At 47.8% G+C, this 27852-nt stretch overlaps 1 protein-coding gene across 7 annotated transcripts; it reads left to right on the forward strand.

The window, feature by feature from the left end:
• Positions 1-540: 540 nt before the first annotated feature.
• Positions 541-23081, forward strand: MGAT1 (alpha-1,3-mannosyl-glycoprotein 2-beta-N-acetylglucosaminyltransferase). Of its 7 annotated transcripts, none has more exons than XM_081134351.1 (3): positions 541-708; positions 1823-2253; positions 17912-23081. In XM_081134351.1, the coding sequence occupies exon 3, from the start codon at positions 18021-18023 to the stop codon at positions 19362-19364; it is 1344 nt and encodes a 447-aa protein (XP_080990477.1). In that variant the 5' UTR covers positions 541-708; positions 1823-2253; positions 17912-18020; the 3' UTR covers positions 19365-23081. The 7 variants fall into 7 exon arrangements, with proteins under 7 accessions (XP_080990477.1, XP_080990475.1, XP_080990478.1 ...); XM_081134349.1 differs by lacking the exon at positions 541-708 and adding an exon at positions 819-936; XM_081134352.1 differs by lacking the exon at positions 541-708 and adding an exon at positions 1091-1140.
• Positions 23082-27852: the final 4771 nt, after the last annotated feature.

The raw sequence follows: 27852 nt of genomic DNA on the forward strand, positions 1-27852 counted from the left end.
CCGCCAGCAAATCCCTGAGCCTCGCACAGCGCGTGGGCAGCGAAGGGCCGTCCCGCGGGGGCACAGGGGCGCGGGTTCGGCTACTCTCACCCTTTCCTTTCTCTTTTCACCCCGAGGAAGGCCCAGCCACAGTGAGAGGTGCAGCGAGAACGTAAGCGATGAACAAACGACAACTTCCCTCTGGCACTGCCACAAAGGTCACAGCACGAGAACGGTAACCGCGGGCCTTAATTTCTGAATTGTTTTTCGCCGGGAGACCGCCATCCGGGGAGAGGAGCAGCCGCAGCCTTTCCCCGAACGCGAGCCAGGCGGGCGGTTGCTAGGCGATGTTAGTTCCGAGGGAAACGGAGCGGCAGGCTCCGCGCAGGCTCCGCTCCCACTTCCGCCCTCCTGGCCCCGCCCTCATCCCCCAAATCCCGCGGGGCCAACCTTCCTCTCCTCAGCGCTCACGCCAGGCAGAGGCATTGTGACGCATGCGCCCTACTTCCCGCACGGCTCGTCGGGACGTTTCCTCCCGCTCTCCCCCCAGTCTCTGCTCCGCCTCTTCGTGCGCAGCTGCAGCTGTCTCCCCCAGCTGCTTCTCACCCAGGCCCAGCCCTGCCCACACCTGGTCGTCAGTCCTGTGAACAGTGACTGTAGAACCTCAAGCCCTGCGCACCCACGTCCCATGCTCCCACGTTGGCGGCGGTGGCGGGCTGGGGTGCTGGGGTAGACTAAGGCAGGATGAGGGGAGGTGGCTGTTGCCGCGGGCTCACTTCCGGAGGACGGGCGGAAGTGGCTGCAGTGGCTGGGGTGGGAGGAGCGCGAGGGGAGGGCCGGGCTGCTGAGGGTCGAGGGGGTGGGGCCTGAGCCGGCCGTGGGGACGCAGAGTGGGGCCTGGACTCCGACCCGGGGCGGGACGCGGCTTCCTGCCGAGACGGGGCGGGCGGGACCTAGGTAACGACCCAGTGCAGATAGGGCGAGGGTCGTTCCGGCGGTGGAGGGATGGGGGGTCAGAGTCTAGGGAGGGTCGCCGTCACCTCCTTCCCGGGGAACACAGAGCCCGGCGTTTCCGCGGAGAGGGGTGGGAGGAGTTAAGTTCTCGGCAGGGGGTGTCCTGTGGACGCCACGCCCCTACAGGAAGGAAATAAGAGTGCTTGTGTGTGTGTTTGTGTGTTTAGGAATAAACTTAGAGGGGAGGGGCGGCAGGGTGGGCTCCCGGATTGAGGACTTGGAACACTGTGGGGCTACTGCAGGCTGGACTCAGGCCTCAGACCTCCTAGGAGCGTGCTCTTGGGAGTGGCCCCGGGAAGGAGTTTGACAGCCATTAGAAATTGCATCCCTGGCTCAGTTTTGGAAGCAGACGAGGAGTAGAGGGTGAAGGGAAGGTAGCAAAGAATGCATGTGGAAGGTGCCAGCATTTAGGTCTGGGATGGCTTTAGTTCAGTCCAGGAGAGCTGGCAGTTAGAGCACTGAACACCTTGAGAAGCTTGGGAGATGGAGGGCGATTAGTGTGTGGCACTAACTAGACAAGAGGACATGAGGAGCGTGTTCTTTTCCAAATTTTATTAGAAGACAGTCGCCACACACTGTCAGTGCTTTTGGTGACTTTTATGTTGTGAAAGGTGCAATCTTTCCTTCTTCCTGAGCCTATTGATGAGGTGACTGTTTTGTGGGGCAGTATGTGAGTGAAGTAGGTACTTTGTGTATCTTGTGGAGTGTTTAAGGATGGGGTTTCAGTGGTAGAGCATAATAAAGGGATCTAATTTAGGTAGAGGGTTTTAGGAATCCATTTGGGAATATAATAGATTAGGCAGTATCATAATGTTTAAATATTCTGCAGGTTAACACAGAAATCAGCCTCCTGGGCCATGCCAGTTCTAAGGCCTGTTTCTTCTCATGAGCCCCAGAAGAAGACAGATGGGCCGGTCTTCACAGTGGATGACTTCCCCTCCTTGAGCAAGAGATGGGGTAGTACCTGGGATCTGCCCATTACCAGACTCTGGGCTTAATAAGCCAGCTGAATGAAGGGCTATAACAGACCCTTGGGAGGGACACTGAAGCCTGCAGTGTTGGGGGGGGAGGGGACTGGACATACCCCTTCCCCCCCATCTCCTCCCCCTCAGAGTACACTCAGCCATGGACTTTGGACTCGGATAAAAGGAGAGAAACTGAACTTTGGTGTCCTTGATTTGGGATTCTCAGTTTTGGAAATGGCGTGCTGGATGGGGGTTTGATGATCTCCAGGGGAGCAGCTAAGAGAAGAGAAGAAAGGTAAGGTTCTTGTCTCATTTCCCAGTTTGTTTCTTCCTGCTCATTTGCAGAAAGTGTTGAGTGGGACAAGTATGGTGACACTTCCGGATGAGTACCCTTACCCTGCTGGGTAACACAGGAAGCTTCACCTCTCCTTCACTCTCTCGGGGTGCAGACTTGTTCCCAGCCACTCCTCATCCAGGAAGGAGTACCTTGTAATTGGTTGTGAGCAATAGCAATTATGAGGTTAGGCCAAGAACAGGGAAAGAATTCAGCCCTCCAAAGGGAGGTTGGATTGGATTACCTGTAAGGGCCTTTCCAACCCAGAGATAATAGGATTCCAAGTCTGTTGGGGCTAAACTAAGACTCTGAAGTGGATTACCCAGGCAGAGGCAGGCTGTTAATGTTTTGAAGAGCTGAAAGGGCGTTGAGGGGATGGGTTGGAGATGGTCTATATAACCTCCTGAATTGTCTCTCTTTCCTCTGAAAGGGAGTTTAGGCCATGAAACCTCATGGAAAGAGCAGAGGAACAGACACAAGATTGGGCATCAGTAGGATTTGTGTTCTAGCTCTTGCTTTCTTGTGTACAACCCTAGATATATATGTTGGCTAATACCTGCCATGTTGTCTCACCTGCAACATGGGAATAACTAGCTTTCCAAGCCCCTCACAGGTTGTTAAAAGGAGCAAAGGAAACGAAAGGTTTTGAAAATTGTCCAGGGCCATGTACATATAACACAGTAACATTGACATTGCTGGATATGCGTGTATAATTGTTACATAGAGAAAAGTTCTGTTCTTTTATTGTGTTAGTGTGCTGGCAAAGCCTTAGATGGTCTTAATTAAAAGCCTACCCTGAATTTGTCTCATCTTGTTGTTATTAAATAATACCTGGGGTCATCAAGTTGTGGAAAGGTATATGGTCCAAGAACCTAGATTGAGGGATTCTGGCCCTCAGGGTTCTCTAGTCAGCCACTTAAAGAGCGGGGAGGAGCCTGGCCAGGCATGGCTCAGCGGTTGAGGGTGGACCTAGGATCCAGGCACTCGGGGTTCAATTCCCGGTCAGCGCACATGCCCAGGTTATGGGCTCGATCAATGACTCTCTCATCATTGATGTTTCAATCTCTCTCTCTTCCTCTCCTTTCCTCTCTGAAATTAATAAAGATATATTAAAAAAAAAAAAATGCGGGGAGGAAAGTTTAAGAGTCAAAGCCTCTAGGGCCAAGTGCTTTATGGAGATGGAGCTCCATTTCTTGGAGTGAGCATTGGGCCGTTCCTTCCTGTGCTATATCCTAGTCTTCTCTCCTCCTCTTTAAGATGACAATTTTTTCTGACTGCCATCCCTTAGCCCTTTATATTTCCGGGCTCTGTACCCACCTAAAGAAGACCTGTTCAGAGTTACCTCACCTCCTGCCTGTTCCTTCTTGGGACTCCAGTTTACCTGGGCCAAGATGCCTGCTTTTCTCAGTGACAGCAAAGGAAAAAGTATTGGGAGAAAGGAGAGGTGTTGGGGATTTTGATAGACAGTGGGGTATGGCGGCCTGGGTGAAGGGCAGGAAGCTTGGCTTCTGACATCTGTCTGCCTCTCACTAGCTGCGTAAACATCTCGGCCTCACATTCAGTGAGGGCTGGCAACAATAACTAAGGCCATTTGCTAGGTGGAAATCCTGTATTTATGATTCAGTTTCTTTTTCCCCCTCCTTCCTTCTTAGCCTTGGGAGTTCTTGACTGCCCCAGTGGCCTGAGGGTTGGGCAGTCAGGCCTGGGTAGAGTCAGTAGTCCTGAGCTGTTCCTTCTCCTGTGGCCTGATGCTTGGGGGAGCCCTCTTTGAGGCCAGGTTTCTACTATAGAAGATCCAGATTTCAGGGAGGGCATGTCACCTCTCCCAGCTTCGCCCAGCAAATCATTGGGATCACAGCAATCCCTCAGGTAGGTGTGGTTCCCCGGATGCCACTGTGGCCCTCATCCTACATAGGAGGCCTGTGAGTACTTCGAAATACTTGAAGTACCATGGAGTGTGCTGTATTTGTGCTTACATTATGTGAAGTGTCCAGGCTGTTGTGTTGTGTCAGTTCTTGTTATCATATTGTTGTGAGGAGGAAAGAAAGGGATTATTTCCCCAGTTTGATATGTGAGGGGAAGCTATAGGAACTCTGAGCAAGAAGGGCTTGCCTGAGTGGCAGGCCTGTGATTGCCTGCCCTATACTATGCTGCTTCTACAGCGTCCCACCTGCCAAGGGCTGTCTGTATTCTGCTGCAAATCCCCAGGGAGGGGAACTTGGTGCCTTGTCAGGCACCCTCTCTGGTAAGACATTTCCTCTTTGGAGTGAGCCAGAATTCCTCTCCCTGATTATTTCCACTGAAAGCACTAGTCCTGCCCTCTGCCTGACCCTCGCAGGAGACAGTCCTCTCAAGAGGGACAGTGCTCTCAAGACAGCCTTCTCACATGGGCACCTTCTCACAGGGGCACCAGGATGCTTAAGTCACTTAGCCAGGACCAGTGACAGACTTGACCAAATGTTGTGTGTTTTGTTTTCTAAATATATCTTTATTGATTTCAGAGAGAGGAAGGGAGAGGGAGAGATAGAAACATCAATGATGGGAGAGAGTCATTGATTGGCTGCCTCCTGCACGTCCCCTGCTGGGGATTGAGCCCGAAACCCAGGCATGTCCCCTGACCGGGAATCAAACCACAATATCCTGGATCCTAGGTGGATGCTCAACCGCTGAGCCACGCCAGCTGGGTATGAGTGTGTTTTAACTAAACTTATTTCTACCCTTCTTTTTTCTGAAAGGAATTGTAGGTGGCGAATGAAAAGTTCTTAACACACATTGCTCATTAATGATTATGATAATCTTTTCTCCTTTCTTTGATCTTGATAAGCTGAGTTTCTGGGTCTCCGTGGGAAATGAGAAATGTTGGGAGGAAGGAAGGGGGAAAATAAAAACAACATTGATGTAAAACATTGCTTTTACTTCTGATGGTTTCAAGCCAAGATCTGTCTGAAGTTCAGAGCATAAATTTTTTCCAAATTGTAAAAAAATTCAGGTTATCTTGAGCATGATTTGTGGAGGGCAGTTGCCTGGGATAATTTTCACTTCCTTCACCTTATCCCTCTCGTCATCTTTTGAAAGTGGTAGGAGTGAACAGGATACAGCATTGCCCCTTTTGTTCTCTCCTGTTCTATAACCAGGTCTTCCTGTTTCTTCCATTTTCACATAATCCAGTCTGAGTTTCATCCCTGGTATCAGGCTCCTTGTTTCTTCTGTCCTTATTTCCCCATAATCCCTCCCCATGAAACCTCCATCGAGAGCCTGGAGCGTCTTTTCCCAGGTCAATTTGGCACTCATCCTGGCTTCTTGATTCTCAGACCAAATGTTTTCTCTTGCTTGCATCTAAGAATTCAGCCCATCCCAATTCTCTGACAGACCTTTCTTGGTGGGACAGTCCTCTTAAGTCTCTACTTAGGTCCTCCTCTGAGCCTTGGAATTTAAACAAAGGACAGTAGTAATGAGGTGTGAGTGTTGGCGCACCGATAGTCTTCTGTCTTCTTCCCCATTGAACTGCTTTAGATGGAGAATTGTTAGAGGTGGGAATCTGACATCTCACGGGCTGGTTAGTCTCCCTACCTTTCAACACCCCTCTATGTCCTTTGTCCTGGAGAGTGGTTTTAGCTGCTGATATCTTGGATCTACAAACCATTTCCCAACATTTTAGACTTTTAGGAAACTTTATTGCTTTCCCTCTTGCTTTGACATGGAGTGTGAGTGTGTAGACTTCCTGTATCCCCTACATGAGGAAAAGCTCAGAGAGGGCAGAGGTGCAGACACTGGCCGCTGGCTGGCGCATAGCATGGGCTCATACCTCCTGCCACAGTCCACACAATCAGCTAAGCCAGAGACCTTGGACACACACACACAGTCCAGCCTCACTGATGTGTCAACTCTTCTCTCACTGCCCTGTCAGGGCTGAGCTCCAACTGCTTCTACCAAGATCTCCCTGCTGCCCCAGCCTGCGCCTGTCATGCTGGACACAAAGACATTAAGAGAGCACTTGTATCAAAGGGTGCATGAGAACTCCAGCTTTGGAGGCAGGGGTGCCTGGAGCTAAAACCCAGCCACGTCCCCACTAGGTCCTGTGACCTTCATCAGTTGGCACTTAAACACAGCCTCAAATTCCTCATCTGCAGAACAGGGTGATAGGGCAGAGCTGCTTGCAGGGTTAAAGGAGAGAGACTGAGGGAGGGGTCTAGCATGTGGAGGCCTCTGTGTAATTTTGTTTTAGCACCTCCTGTCCATGTAGAGGCCTTTAGGGCATGCCCTGCCTTTTGTTTCTTTAGAACCCTGCTTAATACCAGTTTTGCGTAGAAACAAGTTAGCCAACAAAGTCAGTGAGTAACCACACACTACAAAGTTCAGGCCTGCGCTGTTCTTCACCACCTGGAAGGGAAGAGGAGGGGGAGGGTGTGGTGCCAATAGAGTGGGTCCTGATCACATGTTAGGTTTGGCCCTGGACTCAGTCTTTCTGAGGAAAGTCATCTAGAGAGCAGCCAGTACTCAGCTCCCCACTCCCACTTCTCAGTGTCATACAGACATGTAGGCCTTTGTGAATTCTGTCCCCCACCCCCTTTCACAGGGCTATCACAAAATCCTGTGATTGAGTCCTTTCCTCCGAAGGTCTGGTGGTTCTACCCTGGGGACATGTCTGTCTCTGCTTTCACTCAGAACTAACAGCTCTTATTCCCCGACCCCCCCTTCCCCCCCCCCCCAAAGAAAGAAACCACAGCTGGCCCTCTCCTGCTTTAGACAGCAGGTGGTGTCCTGTACATCCCCCCGCCCCCCCCCCCCCCCCCCCGTTTCCCTTTTGGCGCCCTGGTTCCTGTTCTAACCAGGGCCCCTTTCTTGTCCCTGACTACTCCTTCCCGGAAGCTAGCATTTGGGGGTTTGGGAGAGCTCGCCCCCAGACTCTTGGCCGGAGTTTGGCAAACTCACTACCGGTGGCTGCCCGGCATCTCAGGCCGGGTTTTGCTCCCCAGCGCCGCGGCTAGGGACGGGGGGGAGGCTCGAGAAGCCTGGCCGGGGGGTTGGGGGGGGGGGTGAGGGTGTGGTTGGGGTCTGGTATCGACCCGCCCAGTTGCAGCTGGGAGCAGGAAACGGCCCAATGGTACCAGCTGCCTCCACATCGCCTCCCGAAATCGGGGAGCCGGGAAACTTGGGCTGTCGGGGCGAGAAGGCGGGCCCGGGAAGGAGCGGCCGGGGCGAGTCGGGCGCAGCTCCGCCCCCGGCCCGCCCCGGCCCGCCCTGGGAAGGGCCACGTTGCCCGGCGGCCGGGCAGGCGGAAGGCGCCCGCAGCCTCGCGAGCTCCCGGGACGCGCCGCGCGCCAGGCTCGCTCCCCGCGCCCGCGGCGGCCAAGTTCAGAGCCGGGAAGTTGGCAGGACCCGGTGAGTGGGGCCCGGGCACGCCGGCGTTCGGCAGCTCGGGGCTTGTCCCCGGGAGGGGACGGCGGTCCGACCGAGGGAGGCCCCGCGGGAGTGGAGAGGGCGCTCCAGGGCTCTGGTCCCGCCTCGAGCAGCTGCCCCTTCCCGAGCCCTTCGTGTCCCCGACAGCCCCGGTGCCCGTGAGGCCAGCCAGAGGGGCCTGGCCGGGGCCGCCTCCCGAGCCGGGAAGTGGCGTTTGCGCTCCGCTTTGGGAGCCGGGCCTCCGCCGCCGGACTGAGCGCGGCTTCCCGGCCGGGGGCGGCTGTGAAACACGCTCCTGGGCGTCGGTGGGTGCGGGCCCGTGGAGGTGGGGCCGCTGGGGCGGGTTCGGGTGGCCAGAGTGGGAGGTCACCTTTCCCCAGACCCACCCCAGTCCTTTCCACAGGTCCCAGGGGTTCTTTCTCCTGGGCCGCAAGGAACAATTAACTTCATGCGGAAATATGTAAATTGGCAAGAAAACTTTTTCCCCCCGTTTGCTACTGTATGTAGAGTAGGGGCTCCTGAGACTGGCAAGGTCCCCGTTTGCAAATTCTGGAGCAAGAGGGACTGTGGCAGGTGAGTTTGCGTCTCCAGAGGATAGTGAAGCCCTGGGGTGAGGCTCCACCTTGGTTAACCCTTGCCCCTGTGGTGTGTTTAATTAGTCTTTGCTTTAGAACAGCGATTTTCAACCTTTTTCATCTCATGGTACATGTAAGCTAATTACGAAAATTCTGCGGCACACCAAAAAATACGTTTTTTTTACCATCTGACAAAAAAAGTAGGTATAATTTTAATTCATTCACACCATATGGCTATTTTGTGTTGGCTGTTGTCATTTTAAAATTTGATAATCTAAGGGAAAAGAGGTCAGTGCCTCTGACTAAATAGTCAGGTACTGCATGTTTTAAAAATTCTTGCGGCACACTTTTCAGAATATGTAGCCTTTTCTCTTAGATGTTCACATCCTCGGTGATCTGCCTCCCATGGTGAATCATTGCTGCCTGGCCTCATTCCTGGAGACCATTGAGCTCTGGGTCTCTGCTTCTGAGTCCTTCTCACAGTTAGAAAGCATTGTAGTATGTCTAACCTCAGCGGCATGTGTGACAGGTCGAACTCATTCCCTCTTTGGCACATTTGGGGAGATTGTTGCTACCTCTTCATCACCAGAGGCCAGGGACTCGATGAAGATCCGATCCAAACCAACTCTCTCCCTGTTCAAATGAGGGAACCAAGTCTCAAGGGGGTCAGGTGACTCACCCAAGTTTACCTGGTTTGCTGGTGCTGGATTGCCTGAATCCCAGGCCTTCATGCTTTTGCTGTGCTAGCATCCTACTTCCTCTTTGCCTCTTCTTTTCCGAGATAATGACCTGCACCCCTTCTATCCTAGGCCTTGTTCTCTGAGCCTTGAATTATTTAGTGTATCTTAGTGTATCTTTGACTCCCTCTCAGTGCTTGCACCCTTCGAAAGTATGGAGCCTGTGCGTGATACAGGAGTGTAGTGGAGGGCTAATAATGAACAGGAAAGTAATTCAGTTAGGTCTCCGTTACCTCTGCCGTGTTCTGTGCCTTCTGGATATTTTAGGCAGTGCTTTTTAACATGCTAAGCAAGGCAGAGATAGAAGGGAAAGTCTGTCAATACTCCTTCAACTCCTATACTTTTTAAAAGCTAAATATGTCTTCTCTATTATTGCTCAAAATGGGAAGTTGACTATCTGGGGCTCTCTTGCTATTTCAGAAACATTTTTACCAGAAAGAGGGAAGTGGCTGGAGAATGCCATGAAATCGGAGTGTTGGAAAGGGATCTCATCTGAAGGACAGCTCCTAGGCAGTCCTTCAGATGAAGAAATAGAGATCCATAGGGGATGGTAGGACTTGCCCAGTGCCTCCTGGGTTTTGGCTGAGGGTTTTATATACTAAAAATGCTCCCCCCATGGTGCAGGTGTCTCTACTTGGTGGTGTGGACCAGCTGTACATCACTTCCCTAAAGAAAACCTCAAGCAAATCAAAACCAGTTTCGAGTTTGTTCCTTGCAGGCAAGTGTCATTAATAACAGAACATCAGAGACGCAGGCCAGGCTTATGGACTGTTGATCTATTTTAGAAAAGGAAGGTGTGGCAGATTGTATTTTCCCAAAATGGTACACCCATAAATATCCCATTCCACATGTTGTTACAGTTGGACATTGTCCTCCTCCCACACAGTGGTGGCATTTGTGGCTGTCCCCCCTTGAATGTGGGCAGGGACTTGTGATTCTCCTGACCTGTGAGTAAAGCAGACATGATCCAAGGTTGGATCATGAAAAGGATACTTGGCTTGCTCTCTCTTTTGGGACTCTCACCTTTGGAACCCAGCCATCATGTTCGGAGGAAGCCCAAGCCACATGGAGAGGCCCCGTGGAGGGTTCCAGCCAGCACTCCAGCTACTGTTTCTTGTTTCAGCCAATGCCAGCATCAACCTGCAGACATGTGAGAATAAGCATTTAGGGGAGTCCACCCCCCAGCTTTTGAGTTTTCTAGCTGAGGTCTCAGACATTGTGGAGCAGAGGCAAGTCATCCCCCCTGTGTCCCACTGTCCAAATTCCTGACCCATGGAAACTGAGAGGGAATAAATGATTGCTATTGTTTTAAGCCGGTGTTTCTGTTGTTCAGCAGTAGATAACTCATAAGGAAGGGGACGTGAGTAGATGCAGGCCTCCAGAATTTGGACGTGGGGCCTGAGCACAATGGGCAGAAAAAACTCTTGCCCTGCTTCTCAAGGCTACATAAATTGTTTTACTCATTGTTTCAGATACTTACTGCCTCATAATAAATCACCCCAAAACTTCGTGGCTTAAAACAACAGAATCATTTTATTCCTACCTCAGTTACGTGGTTCTTGCTCCTGGTCTTTTGTGCAGTTGTAGTCAGATGTGACTGAACTGGGATCATCTGGAAGACTTGTCTAGTGGCTGTAGCTAGGATTGTCAACTGAAATACCTAAAGATGTCCTGTCCATGTGGCCTGGGCTTCCTCTTGCATTAGTGCTTGGGGACCCAGAGCAAGCATCTCAGGAGCACCAGGTGAAAACTGTATTATTGCCTTTCACGAACTAGTTTCACAAGTCACATATCAAAGAGAGAGAACACAGGCTCCACCTCTCCCACTTCTGGAGGGAGGACTATCATCACTTTGTAAGAAGAGCATGTGGCATGGGATTTGTTGTAGTCATCTTTGGAAAATATAAGCCTTCACTTTTTGCTGCTGGTTTGTTCTTATTGCTCCCTGATTTAGTTAATAATGCAGGCAGTCCTTCTAACCACTTGTGTTTTATATGTGTGCCAAGCACTGTGATAGGCTTAGAGGTCATAAGCCTTTTTCCTAAGGAGCAAGGTGAGAGCCAGGTAAAGCACGACCACAGATTCTGTTATAGCATGGAGGAAAAGACAGGAGTGTGGAGACGGTGTGGCATGGTGTAGTGGTGGGAAGGCTTGGCTCTGCCAGGGACTTACCTGAACTGGGCTGTAAAGGTGTGTGAGTGCTTGCACGTGGGGCTTTGAATAATACTTCGGGATGAGGAACCAGCCAGAGCAAAGACACAGCAGCGTACAAGTATACTTATGGGGGAAAGAAGTAGCCTTCTGAGGCCAGAGTATGGGGTTTGTGGGGTAGTGGCTGGAGGTGAGTTTGAAAAGGGATATTTGAGTCAGTTTGTTGTGAAGACTCTGTGTGTCATAATAATAAGTTTGAGTTTTACTCTGCAAGCAGTGGCAGCCTCATGGTTTTAAGACAGGTTAGTCTTGTGACCAGGCGTGCACTTTAAGAAGGATGCTCTTGCTTTTGGGAACTTTGCTTAGAGGGAAGCAAGGTTAGTGATAGATAGGCCAGCTGAGAGGCTCCATCACTAATTCAAGCTTAAAATAATATTTTATAATTAGGAAAGAGAGTTCAGATTAAAGGGCTTGAGGGCTTGAAATGGGATGATGGCAGTAAGTAACTCTCCCCCATTTTCATAATTCTGAAATTCTTGTGGCTGGATGTATTTCAGAATTTAGAATTTTTTGGATTTTAAAAAGATGATCTGAGAACCATATGATTTCACTCATATGTGGGATATAAAACTGAAACTCAGGGGGCACAAACAGCAATGGTGGTTGCTAGAGGGAAGGGGAGTAAGAGGTAAGGATCCCAGCACAGCAGTTTGGCACAGTGGGGCAGCTGATCCTCATCAAGGGTCAAGTGGCTTGTAGCCAAGAGCAGATTTGACAGATGTTGATGGTGATGCTGATGGTTTGAAGGGGAGGTGGACCTCACCTAGTCCTTAGACATCAGGAAAGGTGTCCTGGTAGACACATGAGTCAGAGCGCACCAGGCGATGACAAGGAAGAGCAGATCAGGCATACAGGCACATGCAAAGGCCCTGAGGGGTGCTTGGGTATTTGGGGCCTGGAAGGAAACTAGTAGAGTGGAACAAAGAGAGCCAGCAGACTGGCTAGTATTTATGTTGTCATGTGCCAGGCACTGTTCTAAACACCTAATGTGGATTGTATCACCCAATCCTCACAGCAACCCAGTGAGGTATTTGATAAATGAGAAAACTGAGTCTCAGAGATGTGAAGAAATGTGGGGTGAAGCCAAGCATGACCCCAGGCTATCTGGCTTGCTCTTGTTACTCTCCATGTCCTCCTGATGGTAGGACTCGGTGTGCTTCCTGGAGGAATGTATGGGCTCTGCTGGCCAAAAGCCTGTCCTCCTGGGCTTGCTCATCTCTCGAGGCACAGCCAGCTACTAGAAAGTGCATGCATGCACTCATGGGTGTGCATTTACTACTAACTTCCGAAGAGAGGGGACAATTTTGCTCTAGAGAATATGGGGACAAGCAGTAGGAAACAGCACTGGGACTCTGGAAGAGCCTGTGTGGGGAAGCTGTGTGTTCTGGGAGTGGGTGTGTTGTGTTCTTTTATAGCAAGAGGAACAGTTCTCTTTGGGAAATTAGAGAAAAGGGTCATGGGCTGGCAAACAAGGGCCTGAGTGCTAAGGTGGAGAACTGGCTGTACTGTGGCAGCTGTTTCCTGTGGGCCATTGGGCCACTCTTATGTTTACAGACTTGCTAAGAATCCAATCTGCTGAGGGGCCTTGAGAAGGTTGCTTTGCTCTCCATGGTGAAAGTTCAGACACTGACCACATCCTGAAGGGCAGTGAGGAGGAAACTGGAGATCCACGTGTCTGTCCCTTGTAGGAAATGCTGATTGGTATATGATCATTGATAAAATGGGAAGTTAATGACACCATAAAATGAAAGTGGACTTGAGGTTTCTGAGAAGACTGGTGTAGAATTAGAGGATGGATGGTTTCTGGGAGGAAAGACAGGTGGGTTTGGTGCCGGCATGCGCTGGGGGAGTCTCCAGATCTCTTTAGAGATCCTTCAGGATCAGCCCCTTTGATACTGTGTCTACCTGCTTGAGAGCCGAGGAGCATAGAGATTACATCTGGGACCATGGTTTTGACTAGGATTAGAGAACTAGAGTGAGGCAGAGGGTATCTGGCAGAGCAGCTGGCACAGGAGGGCTCATACCTGAATGTTTGGAGTGTAAAGGGGCAAGATCAGAGGCAAGAAGGCCAAGGAGAGAGTCACATGGTCAGGAATGGCAGCTGTCAGCTGTCCAAGAGTTGGAGGGTGGAGTAGATCCTTTCAAGAAACAGAATCTGGCAGAGTGAGGGGGTTGGTGCAACCATGCTTTTTTCTTGTTGTGTGTGTGTCCCAGTCCCTTTCCAGGGCCAGGCAAACAGCAGGTGTGTGATGCATGTTGTTGAGTGGTTGAGGAATTCAGGACAAAGGGATTGTCCCATTGCCCTTAACTGCTGTGCCCAGCTGGGGCCATATTGATGGACGAAGCTAGTCAGTACTGTTGGCCATTCCCCATATTTGATTTTTTAAAAACTTTATTTGGAAAAATTTCAAATTTACAAAAACTTTGCAAGAATCAAAATGGTATAAGAACACACATTTTCTTTACTCAGAATCACCTGTTGTTAACATTTTGCTCCCTTTGCTCTCTTTCTCCATATATACACGTGATATTTTTGTTCTGAACCATTTGGGAAGTTACATCTATCATGGCCTTCTACCTCTAATTACTTCAGTGTGCATTACCAAAGGATTGGGATGTTCTTTTACATAACCAGAGTATGGCTATCAGTACTTTGAACTACTGTCTGTACAGGGGTGGGCAAAAGCAGGTTTGCAATTGTTTGTATGGAAAATACAATAATAAATTATACAAGAATAAACTGCTTTTGCCCTCAAAATTGTAAACCTACTTTTGCCCACCCCTTATTCCAGTTTTGTCATTCGACCCAAATATGTTGTTTAAAAAAATTTTTCTTCATTGAGGTCTAGTTGACATACAGTAAACTGCACATATTTAGAAAGTACAATGTGGCCCTGGCTGGTGTGTCCCAGTGGTTAGAGCAGTGACCTATACACGGAGGGGTCACAGGTTCTATTCCCGGTGAAGGGCACGTACCTGGGTAGTGGGTTTGCTCTCTGCTCCCAGTCCCGGTGCATTCAGGAGGCAACTAGTGGATGTGTCTCTCACATTGATGTTTCTCTCTCTCCCTCTCTCTCCTTCTCCCTCTCTCTCTCCCTCTCCCTCTCCCTCTCCCTCCTTTTCTCCCTCTCTCCCCTCCCCCTCTCCCTCTCTCTTTCTCTTCCCCCTTTTCCCTCTCTTGCTCTCCCTCCCTCCTTTCCACTCTCTTTGAAAAGCAATGGGAAAAATATCCTCTGATGAGGATTAACCAAAAAAAAAAAAAAGTACAATGTGATAAGTTTGGACATGTGTGTACACCCATGAAACTCTTGCCACACATCCATCGCCCAGTTTCCTCATGCACCTTTGTTATACCTCCCCTGCGGTCCTCACTGCCCCGGTCCCCAGGTAACCACTGATTTTCTTTCTGTCGTTATAGATTACTTTGTATTTTCTTGAGATTTATATAAGCGGAAACATAGTGCCTGTGCTTTCTTTTGGTCTTTCACATCTTGTTTAATTCCTTGGTACTCATCCATGTGTTGTGCATATCAGTAGTTTCTTCCTTTTTATTGCTGAATTATTATTCCATTGTATGGGTAAATCACAATCTGTTTATTCATAGTCCCTTGTTGATGGACTTTTGGGTTGTTTCCAGATTTTGGCAATTATGAATAAAGCTGTTATAAACATTCCATATAGGTTTTTTATGGGCATATATTTTCATTTCTCTTGGGTGTATATCTAGGAGTGGACTTGCTGGGTTATATGGTAACTCTGTTTAGCATTTTGACAGACTGCCACACTGCTATAAAAGGACATTAGTTCAGTTCCTCAAACCATATAAAAAAATTAACTCAAGCCCAGCCAAGTGTGGCTCAGTGGTTGAGCGTCCACCCATGAACCAGGAGATCACAGTTCAGTTCCCCGTTAGGGCACATGCCCGGGTTGTGGGCTCTCCAGTAGGGGGCATGCAGGGGTCAGCCGATTAATGATTCTCTTTCCTCATTGATGTTTTTATCTCTCTCTCCCTTTCCTCTGAAATCAATAAAATAAAATAAAAATTTAACTCAAAATGAATCATAAACCTAAATGTTAAACTAAAACTATAAAATTGAAAAAGAAAACGGGAAAATCTTTGTGACTTTGGGTTAGGCAAAGACTTTAGATACAATGCATGATCCATAAAAGCAAAAGCCCCCGATAATTGGACAACTTCAAAATTAAGAACTACTTTTCTTCGTTGATACTGTTAAGAAAATGGAAGGACAAGTTTTTACATTTTTAGCAATCTGACGGGTGAGAAATGTTATCTCACTGTAGTTTTACTTTGCATTTTTCTTATTACAAGTGAAGCGGAACATCTTTTCATGTCTAAGGACCTAAGTCTTAGTCTCTGTGCCCTTGTCTTTTAGACAAGGATTTTTTTGCCTTTTTACCTCTTGGGGTTTTTTTGTGTGTGGTTTTTTAAAGTTCTTTGTGTATAGGGAATTGGCTCTTTATTTATGATGTATGTTGCAAATATTCTCTCCCAGTTTGTCATTTGACTTTTTACTTGGCTTAAATGTTTGTTTTTTGAGGATATTTTTCATTGATTCAAGAGAGACAGAGACATAGACATTGATGTGAGAGAGAAACATTCATTGGTTGCCTCCTGCATTTGCCCTGCCTGGGGATCAAACCTGCAACCCAGGTATGTGCCCTGACCAGGAATTGAACCTGCAGCCCTTCAGTGTACAGGATTGTGCTCTAACCCACTGAGCCACACTGGCTTATGTGTTTTTAGCCATGCAAAAGTATTTTATTTATTATTGTATCAAGATTTTGAATCATGCTCAGAAAGCCTTTCCCTGTACCCAGGTTACAGAGGAATTGACCCGTGTCTTCTCCTGGCACTTGCATAGTTTTATTTTTTATATTTAGATCTCTGAGCTACTTGGAAGTTATTCTTGTGTACAGATCTAATTTTATTTATTTTTTCCAAATAGCTATATAGTTGTTATGACACCATTAATAAGACCATATTTTGCCCCAGGATTTCTAAATATCATCTTTATCATACATTAGATTTCTGTGTGTAATTGGGTCTATTTCTGGAGTTTAAATTCTGTTCCATTAAGTGATCTGTTTATTTATATACCAGCACTACATTGTTTTAATTATAGAAGCTTTATAATAATGTATAGTATTTTAATATCTGGTAGGGCTAGTCCTTCTTCTCAACTTGTTTTTATTATGTTTCTAGATATTGTTGCAGGTTTATTTTTTCATGTTAACTTTATTGTCAGTGTCTAGCTCCATAGAAAGGTATTTTTATTGAGATTTTTTATTATGCTGAGATGTCCTATAGAACAAGGGATTTTTTAAGTCTTTTGTGTCTTTCAGGAATTACAGTTTTGTTCATATAGGTTTTGAATATTTCTTGTTAAGTTTATTCCTGAATAGTTTATCATTTTCATGGCTATTGAAATAGAGTGTTTTCATCTATTATTTCTTCTATTGAGTTATTTGTGGGTATGAAAGCTATTGATTTTTGCATGTTAATTTTTATATCCTGCAAACTTGGTCAGCTCTTTGATTGTTTGGGTTAGTTTTATCATTGATTCTCTTAGAATTTTCCAGGCTTATTCTCACAGGATCAGCAAATAGGGATTGTTTGCTTCTTTCCCACTTTGTCACCTTTAATTATGTTCTGTATCCATTTGCACTGGCTGATTCCCTCCAACAGAATGTTCAATAGCCATGTAGATCACAGGTGCTTGGCTTTGCTCCTGACTTTGGTAAGAATGCCTCTGGTCTTTCCTTATTGGGTAAGGTACTGACTTTAGTCCTGAAGTGTGATATTTGACTTTTTAATTCAGAAATCTTTGGGCATTTTCATTTGATAATGGGAGGCAGATGGTCTCACCTGAGCTCTATCCCTGAGCTCTGGATAGAAGATGAGAAATGAAACCTGTCAGGTAGGGAAGGGGAGGTGGGCTTCCTTTGCTTCTTCTCTTACTCTGCTTCCCCTTCAAACATATATTGCTTTTCTGAGGACTCACGCTCTCTTTTAGGGATGGAGAAGCATGTTATCCCAGTCCTATTCTCTTACTCAAATGACTACCTAGATTAGGGGGTGGGCAGCAGGTTTTTAAGAGAGCCCTTGAGTTACCTCCTGGCCTCCCTCTAGCACTTTTTAAAGCAGTTTATATATATATATTTGTTTCAGAGGATGGAAGGGGGAGGGAGAGAGAGATAGAAACATCAATGATGAGTCATTTATTGGCTGCCTCCTGCACACCCCCTATTGGGGATGGAGCCGGCAACCTGGGCATGTGCCCTGACTGGGAATCAAACTGTAATCTCCTGGATCATAGGTCGATGCTCAATCACCAAGCCATGATGGCCATGCTCCCTCCTGCACTTTTTTTTTTTTTTTAAATAATATGTCTTTATTGATTTCAGAGAGAGGAAAGGAGAGGGAGAGAGAGAGATAGAAACATTAATGATGAGAGAGTCATTGATCGAGCCTGCAACCCGGGCATGTGCCCTGACCGGGAATCCAAACCTGATCGAAACCTGATCATCTGGATCCTAGGTCGACGCTCAACCACTGAGCCACGCCCGGCAAGGCCCTCCTGCACTTTTTACCTGTTCCTGGAATACCCCTCATCCCAACCCAGGGCTGCCCCAAGCCTTTGTGATGATGACTGCTTTTCTCTCTTCTCTCCCTAGGTGCATGGCTGCTTCCTAATCCCAAAGCCCAGAGAACACATCCCTAGAACTGTGGGGAGTGAGCCCAGCCAGCAGGGCACCCCCCTCGCGCTCCCTTGCGGGGGCCAGGATGCTGAAGAAGCAGTCTGCAGGGCTTGTGCTGTGGGGCGCCATCCTCTTTGTGGCCTGGAACGCCCTGCTGCTGCTCTTCTTCTGGACGCGCCCTCTGCCCGGCAGGCTTCCCTCAGACAGCACTCTGGATGATGACCCCAACAGGCTCACCCGGGAGGTGATCCGCCTGGCCCAGGACACCGAGGTGGAACTGGAGCGTCAGCGGGGGCTGTTGCAGCAGATCTGGGAGTACTATACGAGGCGGAACCAGCGGTGGAGGGTTCCCACTGCGGTCCCACCTGTGCCTCCACATGGGCCTGTGACCTTGCCGCCAGTTGTGATCCCCATCCTGGTCATCGCCTGTGACCGCAGCACTGTCCGGCGCTGTCTAGATAAGCTGCTGCACTATCGGCCCTCGGCTGAGCGCTTTCCCATCATCGTCAGCCAGGACTGCGGGCACAGGGAGACAGCTCAGGTGATAGCCTCCTATGGCAGCGCCATTACACACATTAAACAGCCCGACCTGAGCATCATCACTGTGCCCCCCGACCACCGCAAGTTCCAGGGCTACTACAAGATCGCACGCCACTACCGCTGGGCACTGAGCCAGGTCTTCCACGAGTTCAACTTCCCCGCGGTAGTGGTGGTGGAGGACGACCTGGAGGTGGCCCCAGACTTCTTCGAGTACTTCCAGGCCACATATCCGCTGCTGAGGGCTGACCCTTCCCTCTGGTGTGTGTCTGCCTGGAATGACAATGGCAAGGAGCAGATGGTGGACTCAGGCAAGCCTGAGCTGCTGTACCGCACCGACTTTTTCCCCGGCCTGGGCTGGCTGCTGTTGGCTGAGCTGTGGGCCGAGCTGGAGCCCAAGTGGCCGAAGGCTTTCTGGGATGACTGGATGCGGCGGCCTGAGCAGAGGCAGGGCCGGGCCTGCCTTCGGCCCGAGATCTCCAGAACCATGACCTTTGGCCGCAAGGGTGTGAGCCATGGCCAGTTTTTTGACCAGCATCTCAAGTTCATCAAGCTGAACCAGCACTTTGTACCCTTCACCCAGCTGGACCTGTCGTACCTGCGACAGGAGACCTACGACAGGGATTTCCTTGCCCGAGTCTATGGCGCCCCTCTGTTGCAGGTGGAGAAAGTGAGGACCAGTGAGCGGAATGAACTGGGGGAGGTGCGGGTGCAGTACACCAGCAGGGACAGCTTCAAAGCCTTCGCCAAGGCCCTGGGAGTCATGGACGACCTCAAGTCGGGGGTCCCTAGGGCCGGCTACAGGGGTATTGTCAGCTTCCTGTTCAGGGGCCGCCGTGTGCACCTGGCACCCCCACAAACCTGGGATGGCTATGATCCTAGCTGGAATTAGCAGGGCCTGCCTGGCCCTCTTGGGACCCTTCCTTGCCATGACAGACTGCAGGGCCTGGGCTGCATCCTCTGTTTCTCTCTTGGCTCCATTTATCCTTTATTATATATTTTTTTAAATTTTTGAGTGATTCGAGTGCACAGATGATAAGGCGAAGATTATTCTGCCATTCTCAAGAGGGTCAAATCAGAGGAACCTTTCTTGGGTGTGTTGGGGGATATTAAGCAGGAAGTCACTGTGTGGTAGGCAGAGATTTGGGCTTGTTGGGGCCACAAACTTGTGTGCCAGGTTTTCTCCTGGGACATCTGTAGAGAGGTTGGCAACTTTAGTTCTTGACCAGGCACTTTTCCGTTCTGACTCTTACAGCCGAGGTAAGAGCCCTTCACTTGTACCTGACGTCTTCATCCAGGACCTGCCCCTGACCTCCAGGATGCAGGGGGAGCTGGGTCCTGTGAGAAGATGACATATTTGTGGCCAGAATTAGACTAACCAAGGGGGTTTTGTCAGCAGGGTCTAGGTGGAGCTGTCAGGTTGTCAGGGTTTAATGCCTCCTGCCTGTTTTTCCCCCTTTCCCTCTCTCCTTATCATAGCTCTCCTTTCCCTGAAGCCTAACAATTCATGATTCTTAGAGGGAAGATTGAAGGGGAAAAGCAAGACCTCTCCTCATCTCATCCCTGGAGGGGGGCGGGGGAGGTGATGGGAGGAAAGCTTGATGTGCTGGGGTATCCTCTCTTATCCTGCCTCAGAGAAACAGACCCTGTCCCTGATCCTGTCCTTTCTAAAAACTGATCCCTTCCCTCTCACTCTGGGAGGGCTCTATGCTGGCTTAGTGGAAGAGAGATTAGCTCCTTGAGTTTCTTTTTCCCTGGGGTTTGTTGCACAGGCTCCTCCCTGAGACCTTGGCTTTGAGAGATCCTCTCAGTGTGAGGCAAAGCAGCCAGGACAGCATGGCTCAGACTTCCTTCCCTCCGCCCAAACACCCTGTGTCTGTTCAGATTAGGGTGCAGATGGGGGGCTGGAGAGCAATGTCTGTGCTTTTGTTTCTTGCCCGACCTCAGTTTATGGAAGAAAGCTGAAGCTGCAGAACTATTTTCAAAAATAAAAGGCTGAATTGTCTGAAAAACATTGTGTGTGCGTGTGTGTCCTGGAGAAGGAAGGGATGGAAAAGGAGGTGAAGGAAGAAAGGGAAAGAGGAGAGTGAAGGCTTGAGGCGGGGCTGGGGCTGGGAAGGAGGCAGGAGGAAGTGGATCAGCTGAAGGAAGGAAAGCAGAAGACTTGGGGGGGCGCATGGGAGAGCTGAGGAGGAGTCTGGTGTAAACAAAGTCCAGGCTTGAATGTGGACAGGATCCAAGACTACTCCCCCACTGTCGGTCATGTCTAGAGGTGGGCTGAGGGACCTCGCTGGGCTTGGGCTTCCTGTGAGCCCTGGGGGGGAGGAGTTGCCTAAGAGTGGGTGCTGTGTGCAGGGTGCGCCCTGCTGGCTCAGGCGGCATTTCTGGGCCTCCTCCAGGCCTTGCCCCTGACTTCCAGGATGCAGAGCTGTGTCAGCATGAGAAACATTCAAACCTATAGAGAATTTTAAAAAATATATATTTTTATTGATTTTAGAGAGGAAGGGAGAGGGAGAGAGAGATAGAAGCATCAATGATGAGAGGGAGTCATTGATTGGCTGTAGCCTGAATGCCCCCTACTGGGGATTGAGCCCGCAACCCCAGCATGTGCCCTGACCAGGAATTGAACCATGACCTCCTGGATCAAAGGTTGATGCTCAACCACTGAGCCACACCGGCCAGGCTGTGGAGGATTTTTGTGAGTTTGAGCCAAACTGACAATTGCCAGGAAGCAAAATCTCAACGGACTGAGATAATGCTCCAGGGAATGGCAGTTTTGCAGCTTATTTTATACATTACAATCAAAAGAGAAGACGTTAAGTGTGTGGGTTACATGAAACCCATTGGTGATAGATTAGGAAGGTGGGAAGAAGCAAAGTGGGGGAAACCTCTGGGACTGGATAAAAAGTAAAATTATAGACATGCTTCTTTTACATGGGTGGGTACAGTATAGTTAACAGTCAACAATTAACTATAACAATGAGAGGATTTGTAGTGTCTGCCCTGGTGCATTGGTTGTGCCCTGGGGAGCCTGGGTAAAGGGGAGTTACCCTGACATTCCAAAGGTATGTTATCTAGATGCATGACAGGCAGGCTTGGTTAAGAGGAAGATTGACTTTTGTCAGGGAAGATTCTAGCCTTGACATGACTATATGTCATAAACTGCTTTAAGTTAAAATTTTAATTTCAGACCATCCTTGGTGGTTACTTTAGGTCTCCGAGTTTGCAAGGCGGCCATGCAGGCCTCCCCTGAACTAGCTTGTGAGGTTAGCATGTGGCCCCTTTTTGTCCAGAAGCCTCGTTACAGTCCCCTGGCCAGGATGGGGGTCCCGCAGACACTGATTTGCAGAAAGGCTGGAAAAAGTAATTGTCCAGTGGAATCATAATTCCTCTTACTAAGGTAGGAAGTGTTGGTTGTGTGGGAAACCATGAGAATCTCTGCCATGCACTGGACCTGGAGGACGAACTGTGACAGTGGCAGGGAAGGTTTGGGGTCTCTGAAGGATGATGGAGGTTTTGAGGAGCCTGGACTGGAGAGGGGCAGAGTTTCAGCTTCCTGTGGCTCTCATCCCAGTGGATTGTACGAGAAGCACGTCCCACTGTGCTCAAGGGAACTAGGCTTACTGAGGGTCACACATGACAACTGAAATCCTTTAAGGCCACATAGCCCAGAAATGCTGATTGACAGGGAAGCATGTTATTTATTTTTCCTTCTTAAATATTTTTTGGGGTATATACCCCACATCTTTTCTGGACCCTCTGCCTTCTGGTTTCATTGTTGTGGGAAACCCTCCAGGACAAGTCAGGGGGGCCGGCACCCTCTGATCGATTTCTATGGTGTTACTTCTTTTGCTTTCTTTCAAAGGGAAAGGGATTTGCCTTCTTGTGACTATTGCCTAAGCCACATGCCCAAGGTTCTGTGTGTCCATTCACAGGAGATTATTTTGTTGACTCCAAGAATGAATTCACCTGGCTAACAAGGCTCAAATTTAAAAACAGTCTAGCAGCCATTTCTAAACAGAGGCCTCACACAAGCCATGCTTCAGGGAGAAGCCTGCACCAAACTGCCTGACGCTTGCACTGAACTGCCTGCCTGCACTGTGTCTGCCCTCTGAGCCAGCCCTTATAAAGGAGTTCCTGGAATCATATTTCAACCAATAGGACTGGGACTGTCCCTATGCAATCAGTGGGGCATCCCACTAGCACTGTATCCCCATTAGCACTTTCACTGACCATTCAGAGTGGCTCCACTGTAACCAATCAGGATAGTAATTTCTGAACCAATTGGACTGTGAGGATTTAGAGTCCTCGTTTGAAGATGGACCAGTCAGGGACCAGCGGCAGGGACTTCTCTCTATATTAGCTCCCCTTGGTTCAGAGAGTGCGCTTTCCCTTTCCACCAAAGACTGAAGGTGCTCTTTCCTGGTTGGAGCTGAAACCCTGGAACAGAATAGAGCAGAGCAGAGCTGTCTAGCCAGCAGGCTCCCTCGCCTAAGGGCTGCCTCCTAGCTGTGCTTTTTCACACCCATGCTATATCATAATTGACCTGTAACAATACTGAGCTGTCTCAAATTGAGCTGTTTGCACTGAATAAAGTTTCCTCCATCGCACCACAAATTCGAGATTCCCATTGGTATTGAGTTGGTGCCAACCACCACCGGTTGACATGCAGTACTCTATTAAAAACAGAGGACTTTCATCTGATAGGGTATCAGTCTGGCAGCTGGAATGGAGAGACCCAACGTAATTGTGGCCTAAATAAGATGGTGTATTTCTCATTCACTCAAAAGTTCAAGTGGGTGGTGTTAGGGGGCCGCTACAGAAGATCCATACCCACAGGGACTTGGTCTTCTATTTTGTCATCCTACCATCTTCAACACATGGCTCCTAGCTCCCAGCTGAAGGTGGTGCCCTGGCTCCAGTCAGAAAGGGGGGAAAGAGAAGGGGAGGGCAAGCCTCTTTCTTTTTAGAATGATACCAAGAACTTGTACATATCACATTCCCTCACTGCCCCCCCCCCATCCCCTCCACCCCCTACCTCACCAGAGCTTGGTCTCATTCCCCTAGTTGAGGAAAGACTGGGAAATGCAACGGCAGCCACATGTTCAGGGAAAACTTACCACTAAGAGTCTGCCCTCTCTGGGGCTGAGCAATATGGCAAAACCTGTCAAATCCTCTCCTTGGAGATAATGTTTGCTTACTTTTCAAAGTTTCTTTTTAGGAAAAGGCAGAAGTCCCTCAGGATCCCAAAGGGGGCGGGTGAGTGGCAGTCTGGCCTCATCAGGGCCCTTAATGGCTTCCCTGAGGACAGCAGCAGGAGCAGCACATAGTGGGACATCCGCCCTGCCCTCCATGAAGCCGTGCAGTGGGCAGGAGTGAGGTAGGGGCCTGAAAGGAGACCGTGCTTCTGCTCATCTGTAGAGCCTGAAGCTGTGTGGAGCTGTCGTGTAAGAAGTCTGACAACTCTAAGACTGCCTTGCTGCAGAGGTCACAGCCATCTGAATAAGCTACCTTGTACGTCCAGGCCAGGTACCTTAGCTGTCTGCAGCCCCACAACTGTGTGGTCTACCCTAAGGGACAACTCCCCAGCTGAGCTCTTCCTGAATTTCTGACCAATAAATAGTGAGAAAATGAAAACACCTGCTTTAAGTTGCTAAGTTTTAGAGGAATTTGTTAAATGACAATGTGCTCTGTCATTATGTAACAAGGAGGGAGTGTTTGAACAAATATTTTTAGAATAAGAATTTTTGAACATTTACTCATCAATCCCCAGGACTGAGAATATTGTTACCCAGGAGACTTGTTCTAAGATTAAGGTAGAAATGATCCTTGAATTAATGGATGTGAATACCCTGTTTTTACTCCCAAGACTTTTTTCAATTTTATATTCAAAATATTCCCCAAGTTTTTATTAAGGAAAATTTCAAACCCATAGAGAAGCTGAAAGATTTGTACCAAGAGGACTCATATGCCTTCCACTGAGATAATACAATGAATATTTTGCCATATGAAGCATATATATATATATATATGATCATTTGACAGAAAGTTGCAGAATGCCTTATTTTTAAATAACTTTTTTCCTGATCACGTAATATATGCTCATTGTATAATCTTATAAAATGTAGAAAAATAAAAAGTTCATTCAAAACCCTGCTGCCTGGATGAACTGTTCCCATTCTTGCTTGGCCTGCTGAGCAAGTTTCTCATCTGAATTCGATTTTCATTGGACAGGGCTGCCCTCTACTGTTGGCTGGGTGAATTGTCAGGAAGTGGGATTTTCATTTACAAAATCTCGTGAGTTTTTGTTGGATTCCTTAGACTCCTTACTTACGGATGATTTTTTAAAAATCTGAGTTTCTCTTTTTTGTGGTAATTTGGTGTTTTTTTTTTACTTTACTTTTATTGTTGACACTATTACAGATGTCCATTCACCTACCCCCTTTGCCCACCTCCATCCAGCCTCTGCACCCCCTTCCCTCTGGCAATCACCTCACTGTTGTCTGCGTCTTTGTGTTCTACATATATGTTCTTTGGCTAATCTCTTCACCTTCTTTCATCCAGTACCACCTCCACCCCCTTTCCATCTGACAGCTGTCAGCCTATTCCATGGATCCATGCTTCTGGTTCTATTTTGTTCATCTGTTTATTTTGTTCATTAGATTCCACATACAAGTGAGATCATATGGTATTTGTCTTCCTCTGACAGGCTAATTTCATTTAGCATAATGATCTCCAGGTCCACCCATGCTATTGCAAAAGGTAAGATTTTCTTGTTTACAGTCACGTAGTATTCCATGGTGTAAATGTGCCACAGCTTTTTTATCCACTCATCTACTGATGGGCACTTGGGCTGTTTCCAGATCTTGGCTATTGGAAATTGCGCTGCTATGAACATAGGGGCACATATACTTTTTCTGATTGGTGTTTTGGGTTTCTTAGGATATATTCCCAGAAGTGGAATTGCTGGGTCAAAAGGCAGCTCTATTTTTAATTTTTTGAGGAAATTCTATGCTGTTTTCCACAGTGGCTGCGCCAGTCTGCCTTCCCACCAACAGTGCACTAGGGTTCCCTTTTCTCCAAATCCTCGCATACCTGTTGTTTGTCGATTTACTGATGATAGCCATTCTGGAAGGTGTGAGGTGATATCTCATTGTGGTTTTAATTTGCATCTCTCTGTAGTCCCATTTGCGTATTTATTTTTTCTTTATTTACCTTGCCCAAGAAGATATATGAAGGAAAATATTGTTACAAGAGATGTCTGAAATTTTATTGCCTGTTTTCTTCTGGGAGTTTTATGGTTTCGTGACTTACATTTAAGTCTTTAATTCATTTCGAGTTTATTCTTTTCAAAAAATTTTAATTTTATTGTTGACAGTATTTTGGATGTCTCCCATTTTCTCCCTTTTTGCCCCCCTACACCCATTCCCTACTCCACCCCAGGCCTTCCCCATGCTATTGTCTGCATCCAGTGGTTATGCATATATGTTCTTTGGTTAATCTCTTCCGGCCCCCTCTCCCCCCATGCCCCCTCTCCTCTGAGATATGTCATTCTGTTCCATGCATCCATGCCTCTGGAACTATTTTGTTTGTCAGTTTTTTTCTTCTTTAGATTTCACATATAATTGAGACCATGTGATATTTGTCTTCCTCTAACTGGTTTATTTCGGTTAGCATAATAGTCTCCAGGTCCATCCATCCTGTCTCAAAGGGTAAAGGGTCCGTCTTCTTGATAGCCACATAGTATTCCATTGTGTAAATGTGCCACAGCTTTTTTATCCATTCATCTGATGGGCACTTGGGCTGTTTCCAGATCTTAGCTACTGTAAATAACGCTGCTATGAACATAGGAGTGCATATATTCTTTCTGATTGGTGTTTCAGGTTTCTTAGGATATATTCCTAGAAGTGGGATCACTGGGTCAAATGGTGGTCCAATTTTTAATTTGGACCGTTTTCCATAGTGGCTGCACCCATCTGCATTCCCACCAGCAGTGTGCCAGGGGTCCCTTTACTCCACACCCTCACCAGCACTTGTTGTTTGTTGATTTGCTGATGGCAGCCCTTCTGACAGGTGTGAGGTGGTACTTCATTGTTGCTTTAATTTGCATCTCCCTGATGATTAATGACGTTGAACATTTTTTCATATGTCTCTTGGCCATCTGTATGTCCTTTGGAAAAGTGTCTATTCAGGTCCTTTGCCCATTTTAAAAATTGAATCGTTTGTCTTCCTATGTTGAGTTATATGAATTCTTTGTATATTTTGGAAATTAAATCCTTATCAGAGGTATCATTAGCAAATATGTTTTCCCATACAATAGGTTTCCTTTACATTTTGTTGATGGTTTCTTTTGCTGTGCAGAAGCTTTTCAGTTTGATGTAGTGCCATTTGTTAATTTTTTCCTTTGTTTCCCTTGCCCTGGGCAATGTATTGGTGAAAATATTGCTACATGAGATGTCTAAGATTTTACTGCCTATATTTTCTTCTAGGATATTTATGGTTTCGAGACTTACATTTAAGTCTTTTACCCATTTTGAATTTATTCTTGTGTATGGTGTAAGTTGGTGGTCTAGTTTCATTTTTTTGCTTGTACCTGTCCAATTTTCCCAGCACCATTTATTGAAGATACTATCTTTACTCCATTGTATGCTCTTGCCGCCTTTGGTCAAATATTAATTGACCATATCAGTGCAGGTCAATTTATAGGGTCTCTGCTCTGTTCCATTGTTCTTGAAGAGGGGTTTTAGGAAGCTCCGGACACAGATACAGATGCCTCAGTAGCATGAGGTATAGAGTGGTTCCAGGGGAGGAAGGGCACTTCACCCAGGCTCTGCATGGATACCAGCACTGTGGTGCACTGAGGAAGGAAAGGTTGAGGAGCACCCTGAGCCAGTGCCTCAGCTGACACATGAGCATTCTCATGATGGCCAAGGGAAGTGGAAGATTCTCTAAGGGGCTGTGTGGGCCACTGATGTGGCAGGTAGAAGGGGGAGGAAGTTGTAATAAGAGATAATATGTATGAACACTTAAGTGTAAAGCAGACTTCATAGTTAGCACTTTAGGTGATTATATTTTTTAAGTATCAAAATGACCCTACATGGAATATGATATTGTACTATAAGTACAGCCTCAGGCTTAAGGGTCAGCTCATATGGGGATGAGTCACAGTGTTGCCATCCTCAAGTTATTTAATTGCTCTAGGTCTTAGCTCCATCACCTGTAAAAGACAAAAATAATAATGACTATGTAGTGAAAACTAAAGGGGGTAATACATGCAAAGCACTGACATCATGGAGGACTTATATAAGCACTGTGTAACTCTAACTCATTATGATCATCCCAATTTTATTTGTTAGTAAACAGATGATCAGTAACTTACC

Source organism: Miniopterus schreibersii (genome assembly GCF_964146895.1).
Source record: "Miniopterus schreibersii genome assembly, chromosome: 4".
Taxonomy (NCBI): Eukaryota; Metazoa; Chordata; class Mammalia; order Chiroptera; family Miniopteridae; genus Miniopterus; species Miniopterus schreibersii.